General features: G+C 39.8%; 1 protein-coding gene across 2 annotated transcripts in view; it reads right to left on the bottom strand.

Moving 5' to 3' along the window:
• The window catches only part of G3BP1 (G3BP stress granule assembly factor 1), a 32,587-nt gene that overhangs the window by 7,462 nt on the left and 8,292 nt on the right, over nucleotides 1-16,833 (bottom strand). For both annotated transcript variants that reach the window (XM_039335744.1, XM_039335745.1), the window contains exons 2-7: nucleotides 13,610-13,723; nucleotides 10,562-10,643; nucleotides 8,995-9,168; nucleotides 5,683-5,773; nucleotides 2,748-2,841; nucleotides 1,493-1,697 (exon numbers count right to left, since the gene is read on the bottom strand). In XM_039335744.1, the coding sequence (XP_039191678.1) occupies nucleotides 1,493-1,697; nucleotides 2,748-2,841; nucleotides 5,683-5,773; nucleotides 8,995-9,168; nucleotides 10,562-10,643; nucleotides 13,610-13,704 (741 nt within the window). In that variant the 5' untranslated portion in view covers nucleotides 13,705-13,723. The remainder of the gene's footprint in view (nucleotides 1-1,492; nucleotides 1,698-2,747; nucleotides 2,842-5,682; nucleotides 5,774-8,994; nucleotides 9,169-10,561; nucleotides 10,644-13,609; nucleotides 13,724-16,833) is intronic.

The following is a 16,833-nucleotide window of genomic DNA, read 5'->3' as shown; positions in this document are numbered from 1 at the left end:
ACAGTGGCCACAGGATTGGAAAAGGTCAGTTTACATTCCAATTCCAAAGAAAGGCAATGCCAAAGAATGTTCTAACTATCGCACCATTGCACTCATTTCACATGCTAGTAAAGTTATGCTTAAAATCCTACAAGCTAGACTCCAGCAGTATGTGGATCGAGAACTACCAGAAGTACAGGCAGGATTTCGAAGAGGCAGAGGAACTAGAGATCAAATTGCCAACATACGCTGGATCATGGAGAAAGCTAGGGAGTTCCAGAAAAACATCTACTTCTGCTTCATTGACTATGCAAAAGCCTTTGATTGTGTGGATCACAACAAATTGTGGCAAGTTCTTAAAGAGATGGGAGTACCAGACCATCTCATTTGTCTCTTGAGAAACCTATATGCGGGTCAAGAAGCAACAGTGAGAACCGAACACGGAACCACTGATTGGTTCAAAATTGGAAAAGGAGTCCGGCAAGGCTGTATACTGTCGCCCTGCCTATTTAACTTATATGCAGAGCACATCATGAGAAAGGCAGGGCTAGATGAATCAAAAGTTGGAATTAAGATTGCCGGGAGAAATATCAACAACCTAAGATATGCAGATGATACCACTCTAATGGCAGAAAGTGAAGAGGAACTAAAGAGCCTCTTGATGCGGGTGAAGAAGGAGAGTGCAAAAGTTGGCTTGAAACTCAACATTAAGAAAACCAAAATCATGGCATCCGGCCCTCTCAATTCCTGGCAAATAGATGGGGAAGAAATGGAGGTAGTGACAGATTTTATTTTTCTGGGCTCCAAGATCACCTCAGATGGGGACTGCAGCCAAGAAATTAAAAGACGCTTGCTCCTGGGGAGGAAAGCTATGGCAAATCTAGACAGCATACTAAAAAGCAGAGACATCACCCTGCCAACAAAAGTGCGTATAGTCCAGGCCATGGTTTTCCCAGTTGCAATGTATGGCTGTGAAAGTTGGACCATAAGAAAGGCTGAGCGCAAAAGAATTGAGGCCTTTGAACTATGGTGCTGGAGAAGACTCCTGCGAGTCCCTTGGACTGCAAGGCGTTCAAACCGGTCAGTCCTAGAAGAGATCAACCCCGACTGCTCTTTAGAAGGCCAGATCCTGAAGTTGAAACTCAAATACTTTGGCCACCTAATGAGAAGGAAGGACTCACTGGAGAAGGGCCTAATGCTGGGAAAGATTGAGGGCAATAGAAGAAGGGGACGACAGAGAATGAGATGGCTGGATGGAGTCACTGAAGCAGTAGGTGTGAACTTAAATGGACTCCAGAAGATGGTAGAGGACAGGAAGACCTGGAGGAACGTTGTCCATGGGGTCGCGATGGGTCGGACACGACTTCGCAATTAACAACAACAACAAAAGTTCCCTAAAATAGAAAGTTCCCAGAAAAATAATTGGTGGGATCCTGTTTCAAATGAACATTTTTTTAAAAAAGTAAAAGAACAACTTTATTGAACGACAACATAGAAAAAATTCTTGTATTACTCTAGAGTCTTCTTGCACAACAGGTGTTGGATCTGCAGGAACTGGAGAAGGACTCTTTTCAATAGTTTCCTCAGGAGCTGCTTCCTCTACCACTAGGTCAGGTTTTTCTTCTTGAACTTCTACTTCAGGCTCTTGTTCAGGTTCAGCTTCTGGTTCCGGTTCTGGTTCTACAACCGGTTCTTCTAGCTGTTCCTCCAAGTCATTGCTGCCGATGAAAGATCTTTTCATTATAGGCAGCAATTTGTCTACACAGTTCAATAACCATCTTAACTCTTTCTAAATCCTACATAGTAGGGCAGTGGTGGCGAACCTATGACACACGTGCCAGAGGAGGCATTCAGAGCCCTCTCTATGGGCACATGCACCATGCCCCAGAAGATGGCAACCGTCCTCTTCAACCAGCCGCCTGCTAACTTGCCAAGGTCCCACGTGGCCGGATGCATCCCATCACCCATGTGCTTGCTGGCCTTTGTGTGCAGAGGCCGATGGTGTCAGGCAGCAGCCGCCCCGGCCCCTGCCTCGCCTTGCCCTGCGACATGGCACCCCCACCCTGCCTCGCCTCATCCCACAGAACCAGCCTCCTGCCCACTGCCCCACCCGCCAGAAACCCCTGGATCTCCCCCAACCCTGCCCGGCCCCACAGGCATCCCTCCCCAGGAGCAACATCGAGCTGGCCATGCCCATCCTGGCCACGCCCACCTGTCTGCCATGACCACTGTAGCCACGCCCACCCAGCGGGCCATACCCACCCGGCACTCAGCAATACATAAGTGGGTTTTGGGTTGAAGTTTGGGCACTCGGTCTCTAAAAGGTTCGCCATCACTGTAGTAGGGTATTTATAAAATGTTCAGTTATTTATAAAATGTTCAACATAATAATTTAATTCAATTCTATACTGGCCTGCAAAAATGTTTTCTTGGATAAAGTCAGTAATACCTCCATTTAAAAAAATAAAAGATTCTTTCATTCTTTTTCTTTGAACTACATACGGAAAATATGCCTTCCAAATACATTATTTCCAAAAATGAAAGGAACTGGTAGGTGTTTACATATTCTAAGAACAAGATTGCCAATGACTGCTGAATGGTGAAAATTTGACTCTAGAATTAACAATGGACTTCTGTTCTTTATCAGCAGTGCTGTGAGAGGCGACTTGTAAACAAAAGTGAGGTTAGACTGGATGTTCCGAGAACTGGACTTTTATTTCAGCTAGAGCAAGAAAAGACAGGATAACTGGAATGTTGGGTTGACTTACCTGACCGACTGTTCATAGTAAGCTGCTGAATCATCCGCAACTGCCTCCGGAGTCTGTTGCCTTTCCTCAGGCTCTTCTGCCTCTTCCTCAGATTCTGGTGAGGGAGGAAAAAAAACTTTGTACCCTACTTTGTACCAATTAAAAGGAAAAGCTCATAATGTTCATTCAATCTTTTATGGCTTACTAAATATATGTACATTTTAGATACATGTACATTTTTAATAGACAATAATGGGGTCAAATGCACACATGGGAAAGAGGTTAAAGGTTTTTGGGTTGCTCTGGTTTCCAGGCATAGCAAAATCTTGAGAGAATAAATAAAATAACGGAATAAAAGGAATAAGCAAGGAAGGACATGTTGTCTGCTCTCCCACTCCTCCTCCACAGAGACCAGGGGTCCCCAAACCATGGGCCGGGAGATTTGCAACCAGGCAATGGAAACAGCGGGCAAGTGCAAGCACATGCATCTTCACTTGCGCATCAAGCGAGCGCGTGCACGCCATTTAAATAAGCAGCAGGCACGTATGCATATTGCTTGCACAAATGGAGCTACATGCATGTGCACAAGCTTGCCAGCCACTTGCATGAATCAACCCCTCTCCCCCCCCCTTCCCAGTCTGCAAAGCCGGAAACATTGGGAACTTTGACATAAGGTACTAGTCAGCAAATCCCAATTATAGGTAGTCCTTGATTTACAACCAATCATTTAGCGACAATTCAAAATTATAATGGTACCGAAAAGTGACTTATGACTATTTTGCAGAGCATCCCCAGTCACATGCTCAAAATTCAGATGCTTGGGAACTGGCATGTATTTATGACAGCTGCAGTATCCCAGGCTCAGGTGATCATCTTTTGCAACCTTCTGACAAGCAAAGTCAATGGGGAAGCCAGATTCACTTAACAACTGTGTAACTAACTTAACTGTGGCAAGAAAGATCATAAAATGGGGCAAAACTCACTTAACAACTATCTTGCTTAGCAACAGAAATTGTGGGCTCGATTGTGGTTGTAAGTCGAGGACTATCTGGACACAGTGACTTTCTTCTCTTGCTTCATATCCACTGATGTCTCAGGAAGGCATATCCTGTCAATCTTTTCATTCATCTTCCTAGCAACTTTCCTCTGACTCAATTCCCAGACTGATATATCACACCAGACAAATCCATCCTTATCTTCCGGAGCTTCCCTTTACCCCCCCCCCCCCAAGCTGCCAATATCCTTGGCTTTTGCTTGACTTCCCCCACCCGAAAAAGAATTTTCATTTCATGGATAGATCAAAACACTCAAAACTTTTATTTTTAACCTTGGTACAGAACACCCAAAACCTATTGTCCCATGCATTCTATTTCTGCCTATCCTCACCACCAAAGTTTGGCTATTTACTGAATTGCCAGTTTCAGAAAAGAGGCTGAACCCATTAGTGAACTGAAAAAGGCATCCCTCCAATATAGTCTTTTCCTATTATTATTTCAGACTGTATAAAGATTTCATCAACTTCTCTATCAGGCTTACATCAATTAATCAGACTAGGACAGCAACACAAGTAATCTATGACTTACAATTGTTCATTTAGTGACATTTTGAGTTATAACGGTACTGAAAAAAATGACCTATCACCATTTTTCACACTTACGATTGTTGAAGCATCCCACGGTCATGTAATCAAAATTCAGATGCTTGGCAACTGACTCATATTTATGAATGTTGCAGTGTCCCGGGGTCATGTAATCACCTTTTGCAACCTTCTAACAAGCAAAGTCAATGGGGAAACCAGATTCACTTAACCGTGTTACTAACTTAACAACTGCGGCAAGAAAGGTTGTAAAATGGGCTAAATTCATTTGACAACTGTTTCACTTAGCAACAGAAATCTCGGGCACAATTGTGATCATAAGTCAAGGACTATCTAGAAAGGTCTGAAAATATATTACAATGTAAAACAACACGTTCATGAAGAAAGCATTTCTAATGATAATTCAGTTTATGGTAATTTAGCTTTCTTACAACTTAACTATAGAAATACCTGACAGCTAAATAGAACAACAGAGTTGGAAGGGAGATCGGAAATCTTCTTGTCCAAGCCCCTGCTCAAACAGGAGATATCTATAACCATTTCAGACAAATGGTTGCCCAATCTCTTCTTAAAAACTTCCACCCACAACTTTCTGAAGGCAAGTTGTTTAATTGTTCTGTCAGGAAATTTCTCCTTACTTCTAGGTTAGTTCTCTCCTTGATTAGTTTCTATCCATTGCTTCTTGTACTGCCTTCAGGCGCTTTGGAGAATAGGTTGAAAATAGAGATAAACCAAATTTGGCTAACTCATTAATTCTATTAATACACAAATACAGCACAGCATCTGACTGTAATAAAACGGCAGGTTTAAGTTAAGTTAAAGATTGAAATCAATAGCTGTTTTTAGTTTAGTATTTTAGTATAGAAAAACAGAATTTCTGATCAAAGGAAGAATGATAAAGTACAGATTTTCAGGGTCCTATTTTTAGATCTCACAAGTTTTAGGTAGCATTATCCTTTTTCTCGCTCATATCTTTTCACTGATTTTCACTGTTATGGTAAATTTAGTTCTGCTTCCTCTTTGGAAGTATAAACAGGTGCTGCACTTGGGTTTTATACCTAAGCAGAGTCACACATGGTTAATACTTTTATGGAGACATCAAGGGCTGTAAACTAGACTAAAGTAAAGTAAAAGGTAAAATCACCAGAAGCTTAACAGTGGCCACTTGTATAATGCTACCATGTAAATAGCACGGACAAATTCACCAAATCATTAGGATTTGAAAGAGATCCTACCTTTTTATTATTCAAAGGCATCTTTAAATTATGCAGACAAGTCATGATTTGGCCATTTCACTATTTAGAGGAGTTATTAACCAAAAAACAGTCATAAACACAAAATTAAGATTATGGAGCTTACCCTCTGGAGGTTCAGCATTCAAATCACCAAAAACTTCATCCTGATAGCGAAATATGTCATTATGGACATAAAACTTGTTGGCAACTGATCCCTGTTGACAATACAATGTGAAAAATAAAATTCAGCAGTTTGCTCACCACATATATTTGGTTCCATTCTGTCATCCCAAAATCATTTGCAGGTAGTCTCGACTTACAACAGTTTGTTTAGTGACTGTTCAAAGTTACATTACAACGGCACAGAAAAATGGAACTTGTGACCATTTTTCAGTTACAACCTTTGCAGCATCCCCGTGATCATGTGATCAAAATTCAGATGCTTGGCAACTGGTTCATACTTATGGCCACTGCTGCCAAGGCCATGTGATCACCTTTTGCGATCTTCTGACAAGCAAAGTCAATGGGGAAGCCAGATTCACTTAACAGTCTGGTTTCTAATTTATCAACTGCAGTGATTCATTTAACAATTGTGGCAAGAAAGGTCATAAAATGGGCCCAAATTCAATGAATGTCTCACTTAAAAACAGAAATGTTGGGCTCAATTGTGGTTGTAAATTGAGGACTACCTGTACTGGAATTTCAGTCCAAAACAGTTTTAGCTATATGTGCTATTCAGAAAATACAAGGAAAGACTTGCACAGCTGACTTAACCATTGATTTCTGAACTCTCTCAATCACTTCAAGCAAAATACAACAATCGAGCTCAATGACTAAGAGACAAGAATGAATTTTCTTAATTTTAGTGATAGACATTCTACTACCGTGTTTCCCTGAAAATAAGCCCCACCCCAGAAAAAAGATCTATCCTGATTTTTGGGGTGGGCCTAATATAATAAGCCCTAATTAGGACACCGCCCATTCCATCCCACATCACTGCTGCAATGTTGCAGGAGGCCACGCGGCACATCGCCACTGCTACAAGGCGAGATAGGTGGGGGAGGGGTGGAGTTGCCCCATGCGCCCCGCACTCGCTTCCTTCAGCCCCCCCCCCCAGCCAGGTCATTCCTTGCTCGGCGACCTTCCATTTCACTCCCTTCCCCAGCCGGACTGCCATGCTAAGGAGGATGGGCGAGGTAGGCCCGGTCCCCCTCCAACGTTTTGGAGCCAACGAGAGAGTGATGGCAGAGGCTCCACTGCACTGTGCGCCGCTGGAGGGGTTTTTTTCATGCTTCGCCCAACAGATTACCTGCCTGGCGGCAGCCACCTCCTTCTCCTCTAACTCTCCCCTGGCTTGCGCCATGACGGAGTGGCACAAGCCTCCCCCTCCACCTCCCTCTGCCAGCCCTCCGTCACCACCACTGGAGAAAACAGAGAGCAGAGCGGCTCTGCGCAGCTATGCAGAGCAGAGAAAGAAATGATCAGTCTATAATTTTAATGGTAGGTTTATTTTAACAGTGAGACAGAATAACAAAAAAATCCAGAAAAACGCATTTCAAAAAAGTTATAAATTGATTTGCATTTTAATGAGAGAAATAAGTATTTGATCCCCTATTAATCAGCAAGATTTCTGGCTCCCAGGTGACTTTTGTACAGGTATCAAGCTGATATTAGGAGCACTCTCTTAAAGGGAATGCTCCTAATCTCAACTTGTTACCTTTATAAAAGACACCTGTCCACAGAAGCAATCAATCAATCAGATTCCAAACTCCACCATGGCCAACACCAAAGAACTGTCCAAGGATGTCAAGGACAAGATTGTAGACCTACACAAGGCTGAAATGGGCTACAAGACTATCACCAAGCAGCTTGGTGAGAAGGTGACAATAGTTGGTGCGATTATTCGCAAATGGAAGAAACACAAAATAACTGCCAATTACCCTCAGTCTGGGGCTCCATACAAGATCTCACCTCATGGAGTTTCAATGATCATGAGAACAGTGAGGAATCAACCCAGAACTACACAGGAGGATCCTGTCAATGATCTCAAGGCAGCTGAGACCATAGTCATCAAGAAAACAACTGGTGACACACTATGCCATGAAGGACTGAAATCCTATAGTGTCCGCAAGGTCCCCCTGCTCAAGAAAGCACATGTACAGACCCATCTGAAGTTTGCCAATGAACATCTGAATGATTCAGAGGAGAACTGGGTGAAAGTGTTGCAGTCAGATGAGATCAAAATCGAGCTCTTTGGCATCAACTCAACTCGCCATGTTTGGAGGACGAATGTTGCCTATGACCCCAAGAACACCATCCCCACTATCAAACATGGAGGTGGAAACATTATGCTTTGGGGGTGTTTTTCTGCTAAGGGAACAGGACAACTTCACCACATGAAAGGGACGATGGATGGGGCCATGTACTGTCAAATCTTTGGTGAGAACCTCCTTCCCTCACCCAGGGGATTGAACATGGGTCGTGGTGGGTATTCCAGCATGACAATGACCCAAAACACAAGGCTAAGGCAACAAAAGAGTGGCTCAAGAAGAAGCACATTAAGGTCCTGGAGTGGCCTAGCCGGTCTCCAGGCCTTAATTCCACAGAAAATCTGTGGAGGGAGCTGAAGGTTTGAGCTGCCAAATGTCAGCCTCAAAACCTTAATGACTTGGAGAGGATCTGCAAAGAGGAGTGGGACAAAATCCCTCTTGAGATGTGTGCAAACGTGGCCAACTACAAGAAACATCTGATTTTTATGATTGCCAACAAGGGTTTTGTCACTAAGTACGAAGTCATGTTTTGCAAAGGGGTCAAATACTTATTTCTCTCATTAAAATGCAAATCAATTTATAACTTTTTTGAAATGCGTTTTTCTGGATTTTTTTTTGTTGTTATTCTGTCTCTCACTGTTAAAATAAATCTATCATTTCTTTGTCAGTGAGCAAACGTACAAAATCAGTAGAGGATCAAATAATCTTTTCCCCCACTGTACAAAGAATATCTAAATAAAAAGAGAAGATTAAGAATGTTAGGATTCAATGAACTGGAAAAATACTCAGAAAGAAGTATTAGAAATAAAAGAATAGGCGATATGTGAATTGATATACAGATGAAAAAATGCAAGTAAGATTTTTCAAGAATAGAGAACTATGAATTCATACAGTGAACAGTGGAATAAACTAGATTTAATTAATTTCCTTCCCTTTTTCCTAATTCATGTCTTCAATTTCTTTCATTCCCCACTTCTCTCTTTTCCACCTTGCAAAAGATGTCCTGGCAACATTATAGGTTTTTGGTTTAGCCGGTAAAAGCCAGATAGTGAGATTTCTTATCTACAACTTGTTAGAGACAGACTTTTATGGTGAAAAATGTCTTACAATAACCTAGCAATACCTAGAATACAAATATGTAGACAAGTATTTCCCTGGCTACGTACCTCAGGAGCAAGGACAAAAGTTTGCATGAATCTCCTCATTGGCTGAGTGTTATTAGACAGCTCACCCATGACCTGTACAACAACACCATCATTAATAGTGGCATGAGCATCCACATGACGGATCTTTGTGCGGCAATCCTTAAAATTCAGTGACAACACCTTCTTGTGGATATCCTAAAGAATAAAATGGGGTCAAGGAAAAATACAATAAAATAAAAATACAATAAAAAAAGATTCTCAGAAATGAAATGCAAGTAGGGATGTGTATATATAAGGAAATATATTTTGTTTTAAATCCAAAACAAATCATTGAGTTCTGGAAGTTCTGACGATCCATTTAGATTGGTAGTAGCTCAGTAGAAAAAATGTAGTACATTTTGACTATTCCAGGTTTCACGTGAAATAAAATCAATAGAAATCTCAGAGCACTAAACCAAAAATCAGAAAACTAGATCATTCTCTCTCTCTTCTCACCCTACACATTTTCCCAGCCTCTTTCTGCTGTCTCCCCCACCTTAGGCATCACTACTTGTGGCTGTCCTGGGGGCCTATTCTTTAATGTAATGATCTCTGCACTAAGAAGCAAGCTTCCAGCACCTTCACTGTTTCACTCTCTTTCTTTCGGCCACTGCCAAGTTTCACATCTTTTTCAAGGAAGACCTAAGTTTTGCTTTTCCTACACCTATCTCCTCCCAACCACTTCTGCAATAGTGTGCTCCATATATGGACTAAACCAGAAGTCCCCAACCTTTTGAGCACCAGGGATCTATTCTGTGGAGAGCGTTTTTTTTCTGTGGATCAGAGGGGGCATGCTTTCATATACTGCCCTGCTCAGGGGTGGGGCGGCGGTAGCGCCGGTGGGACCTTGGGGGTGATAGGGCTGGCGGGATGCCGGGGGGGCAGGGCGCTCAGGGGCGGGAGTAGCACCGGTGGGACACTCGGGGTGGGGCTAACGCCGGCAGGACACTGGGAGGGGCGGCGGTAGCACCAACGGAATGCTCACCACTAGCACGAGTGTGGGGGGGTGCACTGGCCATCTCTTCATGCGGCCCGGTGGCCAAGCAGCCGTGGCCAGGTAGTAGGCCATGGCCCACAGGTTGGGGACCCCTGGACTAAACAAAACTGAAAACTGAACAGAAGATTTTATGCATTTTAGCTTCAAGTATGAGCACAGTATTTGTTTTTAAAAAGGAAGAGACCAAATTTATTCCTTTGTTAACCCAATCCTCTTTTACAAAAATATATAGTTTGATTAAGCTTTCCCATTTAAATTAGATATTTGTGCCACTATATCCAAAATTCAATCTCTACAGAAGGGTAAAGTATAACCAAGTCCCTGAAAAGTATACAATATTTAATTAAAGTAACTTAGCAAAAACCAAGAGACACCCGGGATTATACTAATGCGTAAAGCCTAAGAATGTAGAATGATTTATATCATCTTGTTATTGGCTGTTGCAGTCAAATAGGAAGTCCTGATCCCTACATCCCACTTTAAAAATCAATTTCCAAGTTTGAAGTACTATTTTTTTCTAGACATTTTACATATGACTTTACAAATGCTTACAGATTGTCCGTGAACGGCATCTGCTGGTTTTCCATTTGAATCCAAGCCACCATGAACATATGAAGAATTCTTTCCATAAAATCTGTGAGACAAAAATTTACAAACACTGTATTTACATACAATTTCAATCTACCAGATGCCTTTTCATAACATTTTATCTATTGGCATTAAGCAAGAGATATAGGCTCTTGTTTAATTTGGATCTATAGACAAACAACGATTTATCAAACCAACTTCTGCAATAGATATTGGTAAGGCTCAATCTTTCACCTGCTATGGGTAAGAAATGCAGAAAGAATTTTGATATTATTTCAGGCTTGTCACAATAAAAAACTAAAACTAAATAAAAAATTTAAAGACTAAAAATTGGGGGAAATCAGGTTTTATTTAAGTCGTTAACCTCACATATCTCTTCTAAGTATGTTCAGTTAATTGCTCTCATTTAAGTTGTTTAGTATCTAAAGTCTTCAGCTCTTTTGCAGAAAATTTGGATCCTACTTATATAATTTAAAATATAATAACTTACAAATTCCATCAACTCAAGTAAAGCTAATGAAAGGAGTTGTGGGAATTGTAGTTTGAAATAATGCAATCGATTAGTTTGGGCTTGTTGCCTGATTTTTAGTTATGCATTCTTTGCAAGCTCTTATACCTTACTGCTGTATGTTATAATGTATTTATATAATTAAGAGACACTAGCACTCACTATTCTTTTTTTAAATAAAAAGCTACTTGCAGTCTAAACAAAATATCAGCAAAAAACATAATTTATTTTCCCTTGGCTTGTGCCAAGGAGATAAAGTAGAATTCTGACCCAAAATCTGTAGTTTAATCTTGCTGAAATCAGTGGAGGGATAGTGCCCATAAGGTGATGGATTTAAAATAAATTAATAAATATATGCATACATATTTCATGGGAAGGGAAGGGAAATCTTCAGACTGAGAAAGTCCCTAATTGAAATAAATGTTATATTGGGGTTTGTTTGTTTGTCTTGTTAATATGTTGGCTATGTGCCTCAACGTTTATTGAAGGGGGGGGAAACAGATTCTAATTTTAATTAACTGATTTTCCATCATCAAGTGAGAGCAGAATAAAATCCCTCTTGTTTTTTAAAATAGTGAATTATTCTAATATTTTCAAAAATTATTTTAAAAAATATAATTAGGTCAATTGGAATAGCATGGTCTGCTATTCCACCTATTTTGTGACTGAAATGAAAAATGAAGATGTTCAAGTTCCCATTGTTTCATACGGTCTGAATTCTTGCATCACTTTGAGTTTTGTTCCACTAGAACACTCTATTTCAATTTTTGCTCTGTCAAAACCCAGCCAAACTTAAAATATGAAGCTGCATGTTTGCTTCATCCAGGTACTTGATAACTTGAATTCCAAATAAACTACTGAAAATGCCCCCCCCCAAATTGATGTTTTTATCCTAACATGACAAAATGTACATAAATGACATGACTACATAAGTATTTCCTAACATATGCAATTATTATTCAAGACATACTATCAAGCAGTAAACAACAGCCTAATCAAGAAGCTACCAAGGAGAAAGTAACATCCCACCAACACTGAAAGAGCAACCTATGGTATATAAACAGAAAGGAAATCGCTCTCCTTTCTACCAGTGAAGAATTATCTAGTCTGGTAACAATAAGCCTGCAAACAAATAGGCAAGCTCAGAGTAAGGACTCCACAGTTCAACCCTGAGTACATATATTCTCTTCTACTGATATTATTTATGAATTTGTCCTGACACATTTTTTATCAAGGGCATCATCATAAAGATGAAAAAAACTGAACTATAGCTTCCTTCTGATCTGCATATTAATTACAAAAATGCAAATTAGGCTGGTTAGCATTCAAATATCAAAACAATTTCTCCACATCTTTACTTTGGTATGAAGCTGAGGGGAATTCCAGAAGTTTTTAAAAAAGGCATCTTACTTCACAGAATAGTACCTCTAAAATACAACATAGTATATTTTCTGGTAGAAGTGATACAGATCATCCTCTACTTATGACTGACTATTCAGAATCACAACAACACTGAACAAAGAGATTTATGACCCATGCCCAAAGTTACAGATGTTGCAGTGACCCCCTAGTCATGTGATCAAAATTTGGGCACTTACCCTGCCTACACTTAGGAATCCAGGGGAGCATGCAACTTTCCCCTGATCACCTGACTCTCTCTCATCTATGCTCTTTTGGCCCCTGCTACCTTACCTTGCAGGGCAGCAAGCTAACCCAAAATGGTGTGGCTCACCCAGCTACCTTCTGTCCTAGTTCTGCACCAAACGTTTGCAGCCAGCTGCATTGGCCAAAGCAGAAGCACCTCCTTCCCTTTGCTACCTCCTTTTCATACCCTTTTCATTGTTCATCTACTTCCTTTTTGGACCCAGCTTCTCCTGCAGCCGTTTGCTACACATGGCTAAAGCCAACAATAGTTCAGGAAAGCTTTTTGTTGCTTGTCTGCCTCCCTTTAGGACCCAGCCGAATGCTAGGCCTCCTAGAACCCTCCCCATCCCTCTGAAACACCCAGGCATTCCTTACCTGGGACTCATCTGCTTAACACCCATTATTCTCTATTAATGATCACAATCAGAAGTGCCAGGATTATGGTCTTTGAGCAAAGCAGCCACATGACATCTCGCTTAATGACTGCTTTACTCAACAATTGTCATTTTGGCCCAATTGTGGCTGTAAGACTAGGATTAACTGCAATAGAAAGGAGTGAGGCAGTTCGTGTTCCTTTTAAAATCTGCATCAAATAATTACACAATTGTTGAGAACATATTTTAGAGTGGTACAGAAAAAGCATGTAAATAAGAAATCTGCTTGCATACTACCAAATTTTAAGGGGTAATTGTTGTTCTTTAATGTAGCAGGCAAATTACTAAAAGCATAAGAGTAAGGGTAAGGAGCTGATGTAAGAAAAAGGAATGAAACACAAGGGCTATGACATACACAAATACCAAACAGAAGAACAGGTTAATTTATTGTTAGAAAAGCTTTCAAAGGTAAGTTGAAAACTGTACCTGTGCAGATAGTCTGGTGCTTGATTCAGCAGAGTATAATACTGTCTCACGAACTCCCGCCCAACCAGCAGGGGACTTGGCTTCTCCATCACCATTTCTTTGGTCAACTGAAAACTGAAGGCCAAAATCTTCATGAAAATCTGAACCCACCTAAAGTCTTGCAAATTAAGTTTAGCTAAGTTAATGTATTATTTATTTCATATTTTATTAAACTATCCTAAAACTCAAGCACTATTCAGGGATATAAAAGTATTCTATTTTCTTCTTCCCAGGCACTCCTTAGGGTCCTTAAGCACATGAGAAAGCTCAGTCTACACTGGCTTTGCATAATCAGCCCGAAACGTAGGAGTTATGTCTCACTTCCAGAAATAACTCATATGAAAGGAAAAAGTTATTGCCATTCAGGTTCTTCCAATACTCAAAAGAATATGCATGAAAGTGACAAAAGGTTTCATTTTACCTCATCTACACCGAGAGAAGCAATAACAGATCAATTCTTAATCCAGAAGTCTTCAAACTTGGTCCTTTTTATGACTTGTAGACTTCATGGCTGAGGAATTCTGGGAATTGAAGTCTACAAGTCATAAAAGGACCAAGTTTGAAGACCCCTGTCTTAATCAATCTCTTTTCTTCTAGAAAAGTCCAGCAAAATACTTTCCTCTCCCTTCTGTGGATCACACAAAATAGGACCCTATGAAAAGACCTAGATAGATGTTTCATTTTTATCAATATTTTGATCAAAGTTATCTTGCCTAGGTAGTGAAACAGTGCCTTCTATCTATCAGATATCTGACCACTTTGCTGGCCTTTACTATTTTCTATAGTTGTATGCGTAGGACTCTTTTACCAAGATGCTTTAGCTGTTTTCATGAATTCTGGAGGAGGGGGCTGTATGTCGCCCATTGGATTCAGGTTGCTATAATTTAAATAATAGTTTAAAAAATACAACACTTCCATCAAAATTCTGTCTGGATTTTCCAGAACTTGTAAAATACTCATTGTTACAGCTTACACATTAAATCAAAAACTAAGTAATAGGCTTACTCTTTGAAATATGGTTTACATACAACGGGACAACAAGGACAAATATATCTAAAGAATAAGGGAGGGAAATGTAAATAATAGAAAATTACGGTTACAAAATTGCTGTTAAAAAAATGAGGAGTATACACTATGTGTGTATGTGTGTTATGTTTTGTTGTTTAAAATTTTTTTAAAAAAAATAAAAAAGAAGAAATATGGTTTACATAAATTAGTATCTGATACAACTAGTCAAAAACCTATCTACTTCAAATATTATTGTAATATCAGGTATAAAATTGTTCCTGAGTTTTGAAAATATATGCTACTACCATAATAGGTTAGCCAATCTCAAAATCACATAGAAATGGTTATCATTGAAGCAAAAGTATTCTCTGTAAAATGTAATTTGCTCACATGAAAAGAATTAAATTTTTACACATTCATTAATCTGGATGAAATCTTAGAGGGCTAACTATGTGAAATAACTATATAAGAAACAATAAAAGCTCTCATGGCAACTCAAATACCAATATGTTTCTCATTGTGAACACAATACCTCATCAGAGGCAGGAAAGATCATCTTGATTATTTTCCTACCAAACACATGAACCAACAGGATTAGCAAACATCAAGAGGTAATGAAATACTAGCAGTGAATGTAGATAAATTAATAAATGTAAGAAAATTGTCTATTATACAATGAAACAATTATGGGCATTCATCCACAGATAAGTTTATTAGGGTAAGCAGTATATGAAACAAACATAGTATTCTTACTAACCTTTGGGGAATGGTTATTTGAGGGACCATCTCTCCCTGGTTACATCTACCTATCCCATCAGGTCCAGCAGAAGAGCTCAACTATGGGTACCGCTTATATAGGGGGTTTCATCTGAGAGGACTCAGGACGAGAGCCTTTTCTACCTTGGCACCTGCTGTCTGGAATGTCATTACCCCTGAGGTTAGACCAGTGGTTCTCAACCTTTTTAATGCCGCGACCCCCAACCGGTCGTAAGTCGAGGACTACTCAACCAGCAGTAAGTCGAGGACTACTCAACTGGTGCAGTGTTTGCAGAATGGGACTTTTGGCGGGCTCAGCAGGGCAGAGACAGCCTGGACAATTCCTATTGGCTTTTGAAAGCCAATAGAATTAGACTCTATTCAAGAGAGTCTATTCTATTGGCTTTCAAAAGCCAATAGAATAAAAGGGAGTAGCACAGCTAAGGAAAAGGGGGACAAAAATGGCGGACTGCGTTGTTTGGCGACCCCCGTGAAATGGTCGTTCGACCCCAAATGGGGTCCCGACCCACAGGTTGAGAACCACTGGGTTAAACTGACCTAATCCCATTGGCCTTTCAGAGGAGCCTGAAGACATGGTTCTGGCCTGGGGACCAGTGAAGATATGGAGCTGATAAGTTGGTTGTATTGTTTATAAACTGTTGGATGGTACTCTCCTATATTTTCCAATTGTTTTTTTTTTGTTGTTGTTGATTTTTGTTACTGTTGTTTTTTGTTATTCATTTTTTTTTGTTTTTAACTTTGTGAGCCAACCAGGGTCACATGTGTGAGATGCCTGGGATATATACATTAAATAAATGATAGATGAGAAATATTAATATTCTGAATGGATTCTAGATTAACTGCTTGAAAATGGCAGCAACTAAAGGACTGAAATGTATTTGTTTTTGAATGGTGCATTTCACACTGTTACCTGTTTACTCTTTTTCTCAGAAACCAAAATAATATAAAATATAAAATACAGTTTAACATAAATACTTTTTAAAACCTAGTTGAACTACATAATCCATGTTTTTCTGCAGCAATACAAAAATATCATTTAAAAAAAAAGAAAATATGTCAATCCATGTTGATACTAGGTTACTAAGTTGTGTAACAATATTATAAAGACAGATTTGGCTAGGACAAGTTGAAATCTGGATCTACTGCTTGATCTGGCTTGTATATCTGAACTGTTCTATTGCAGTCTGTTATTGTGTGTAAGCAAAGAAGTCCAGATCTATTATCAAAGGCCCATACAAGGCAACATTGACCAGAATAAATACTAAATGATCCGTGAATTCTTTTAGCTAGGAATTATAGTTAATGTACACAACTCTACCTTTGTTAAACTAATATTTAATGAAGCTAAACAACTTAACAAATGCCTACTTAAAATCACTTGAATGCATGACATTTGAGTT

Source organism: Crotalus tigris, unplaced genomic scaffold, assembly GCF_016545835.1.
Source record: "Crotalus tigris isolate CLP2741 ecotype Arizona unplaced genomic scaffold, ASM1654583v1 scf7180000017658.5313226, whole genome shotgun sequence".
Lineage (NCBI taxonomy): Eukaryota > Metazoa > Chordata > Lepidosauria > Squamata > Viperidae > Crotalus > Crotalus tigris.
This window is presented reverse-complemented; position numbering and strand designations above follow the sequence as displayed.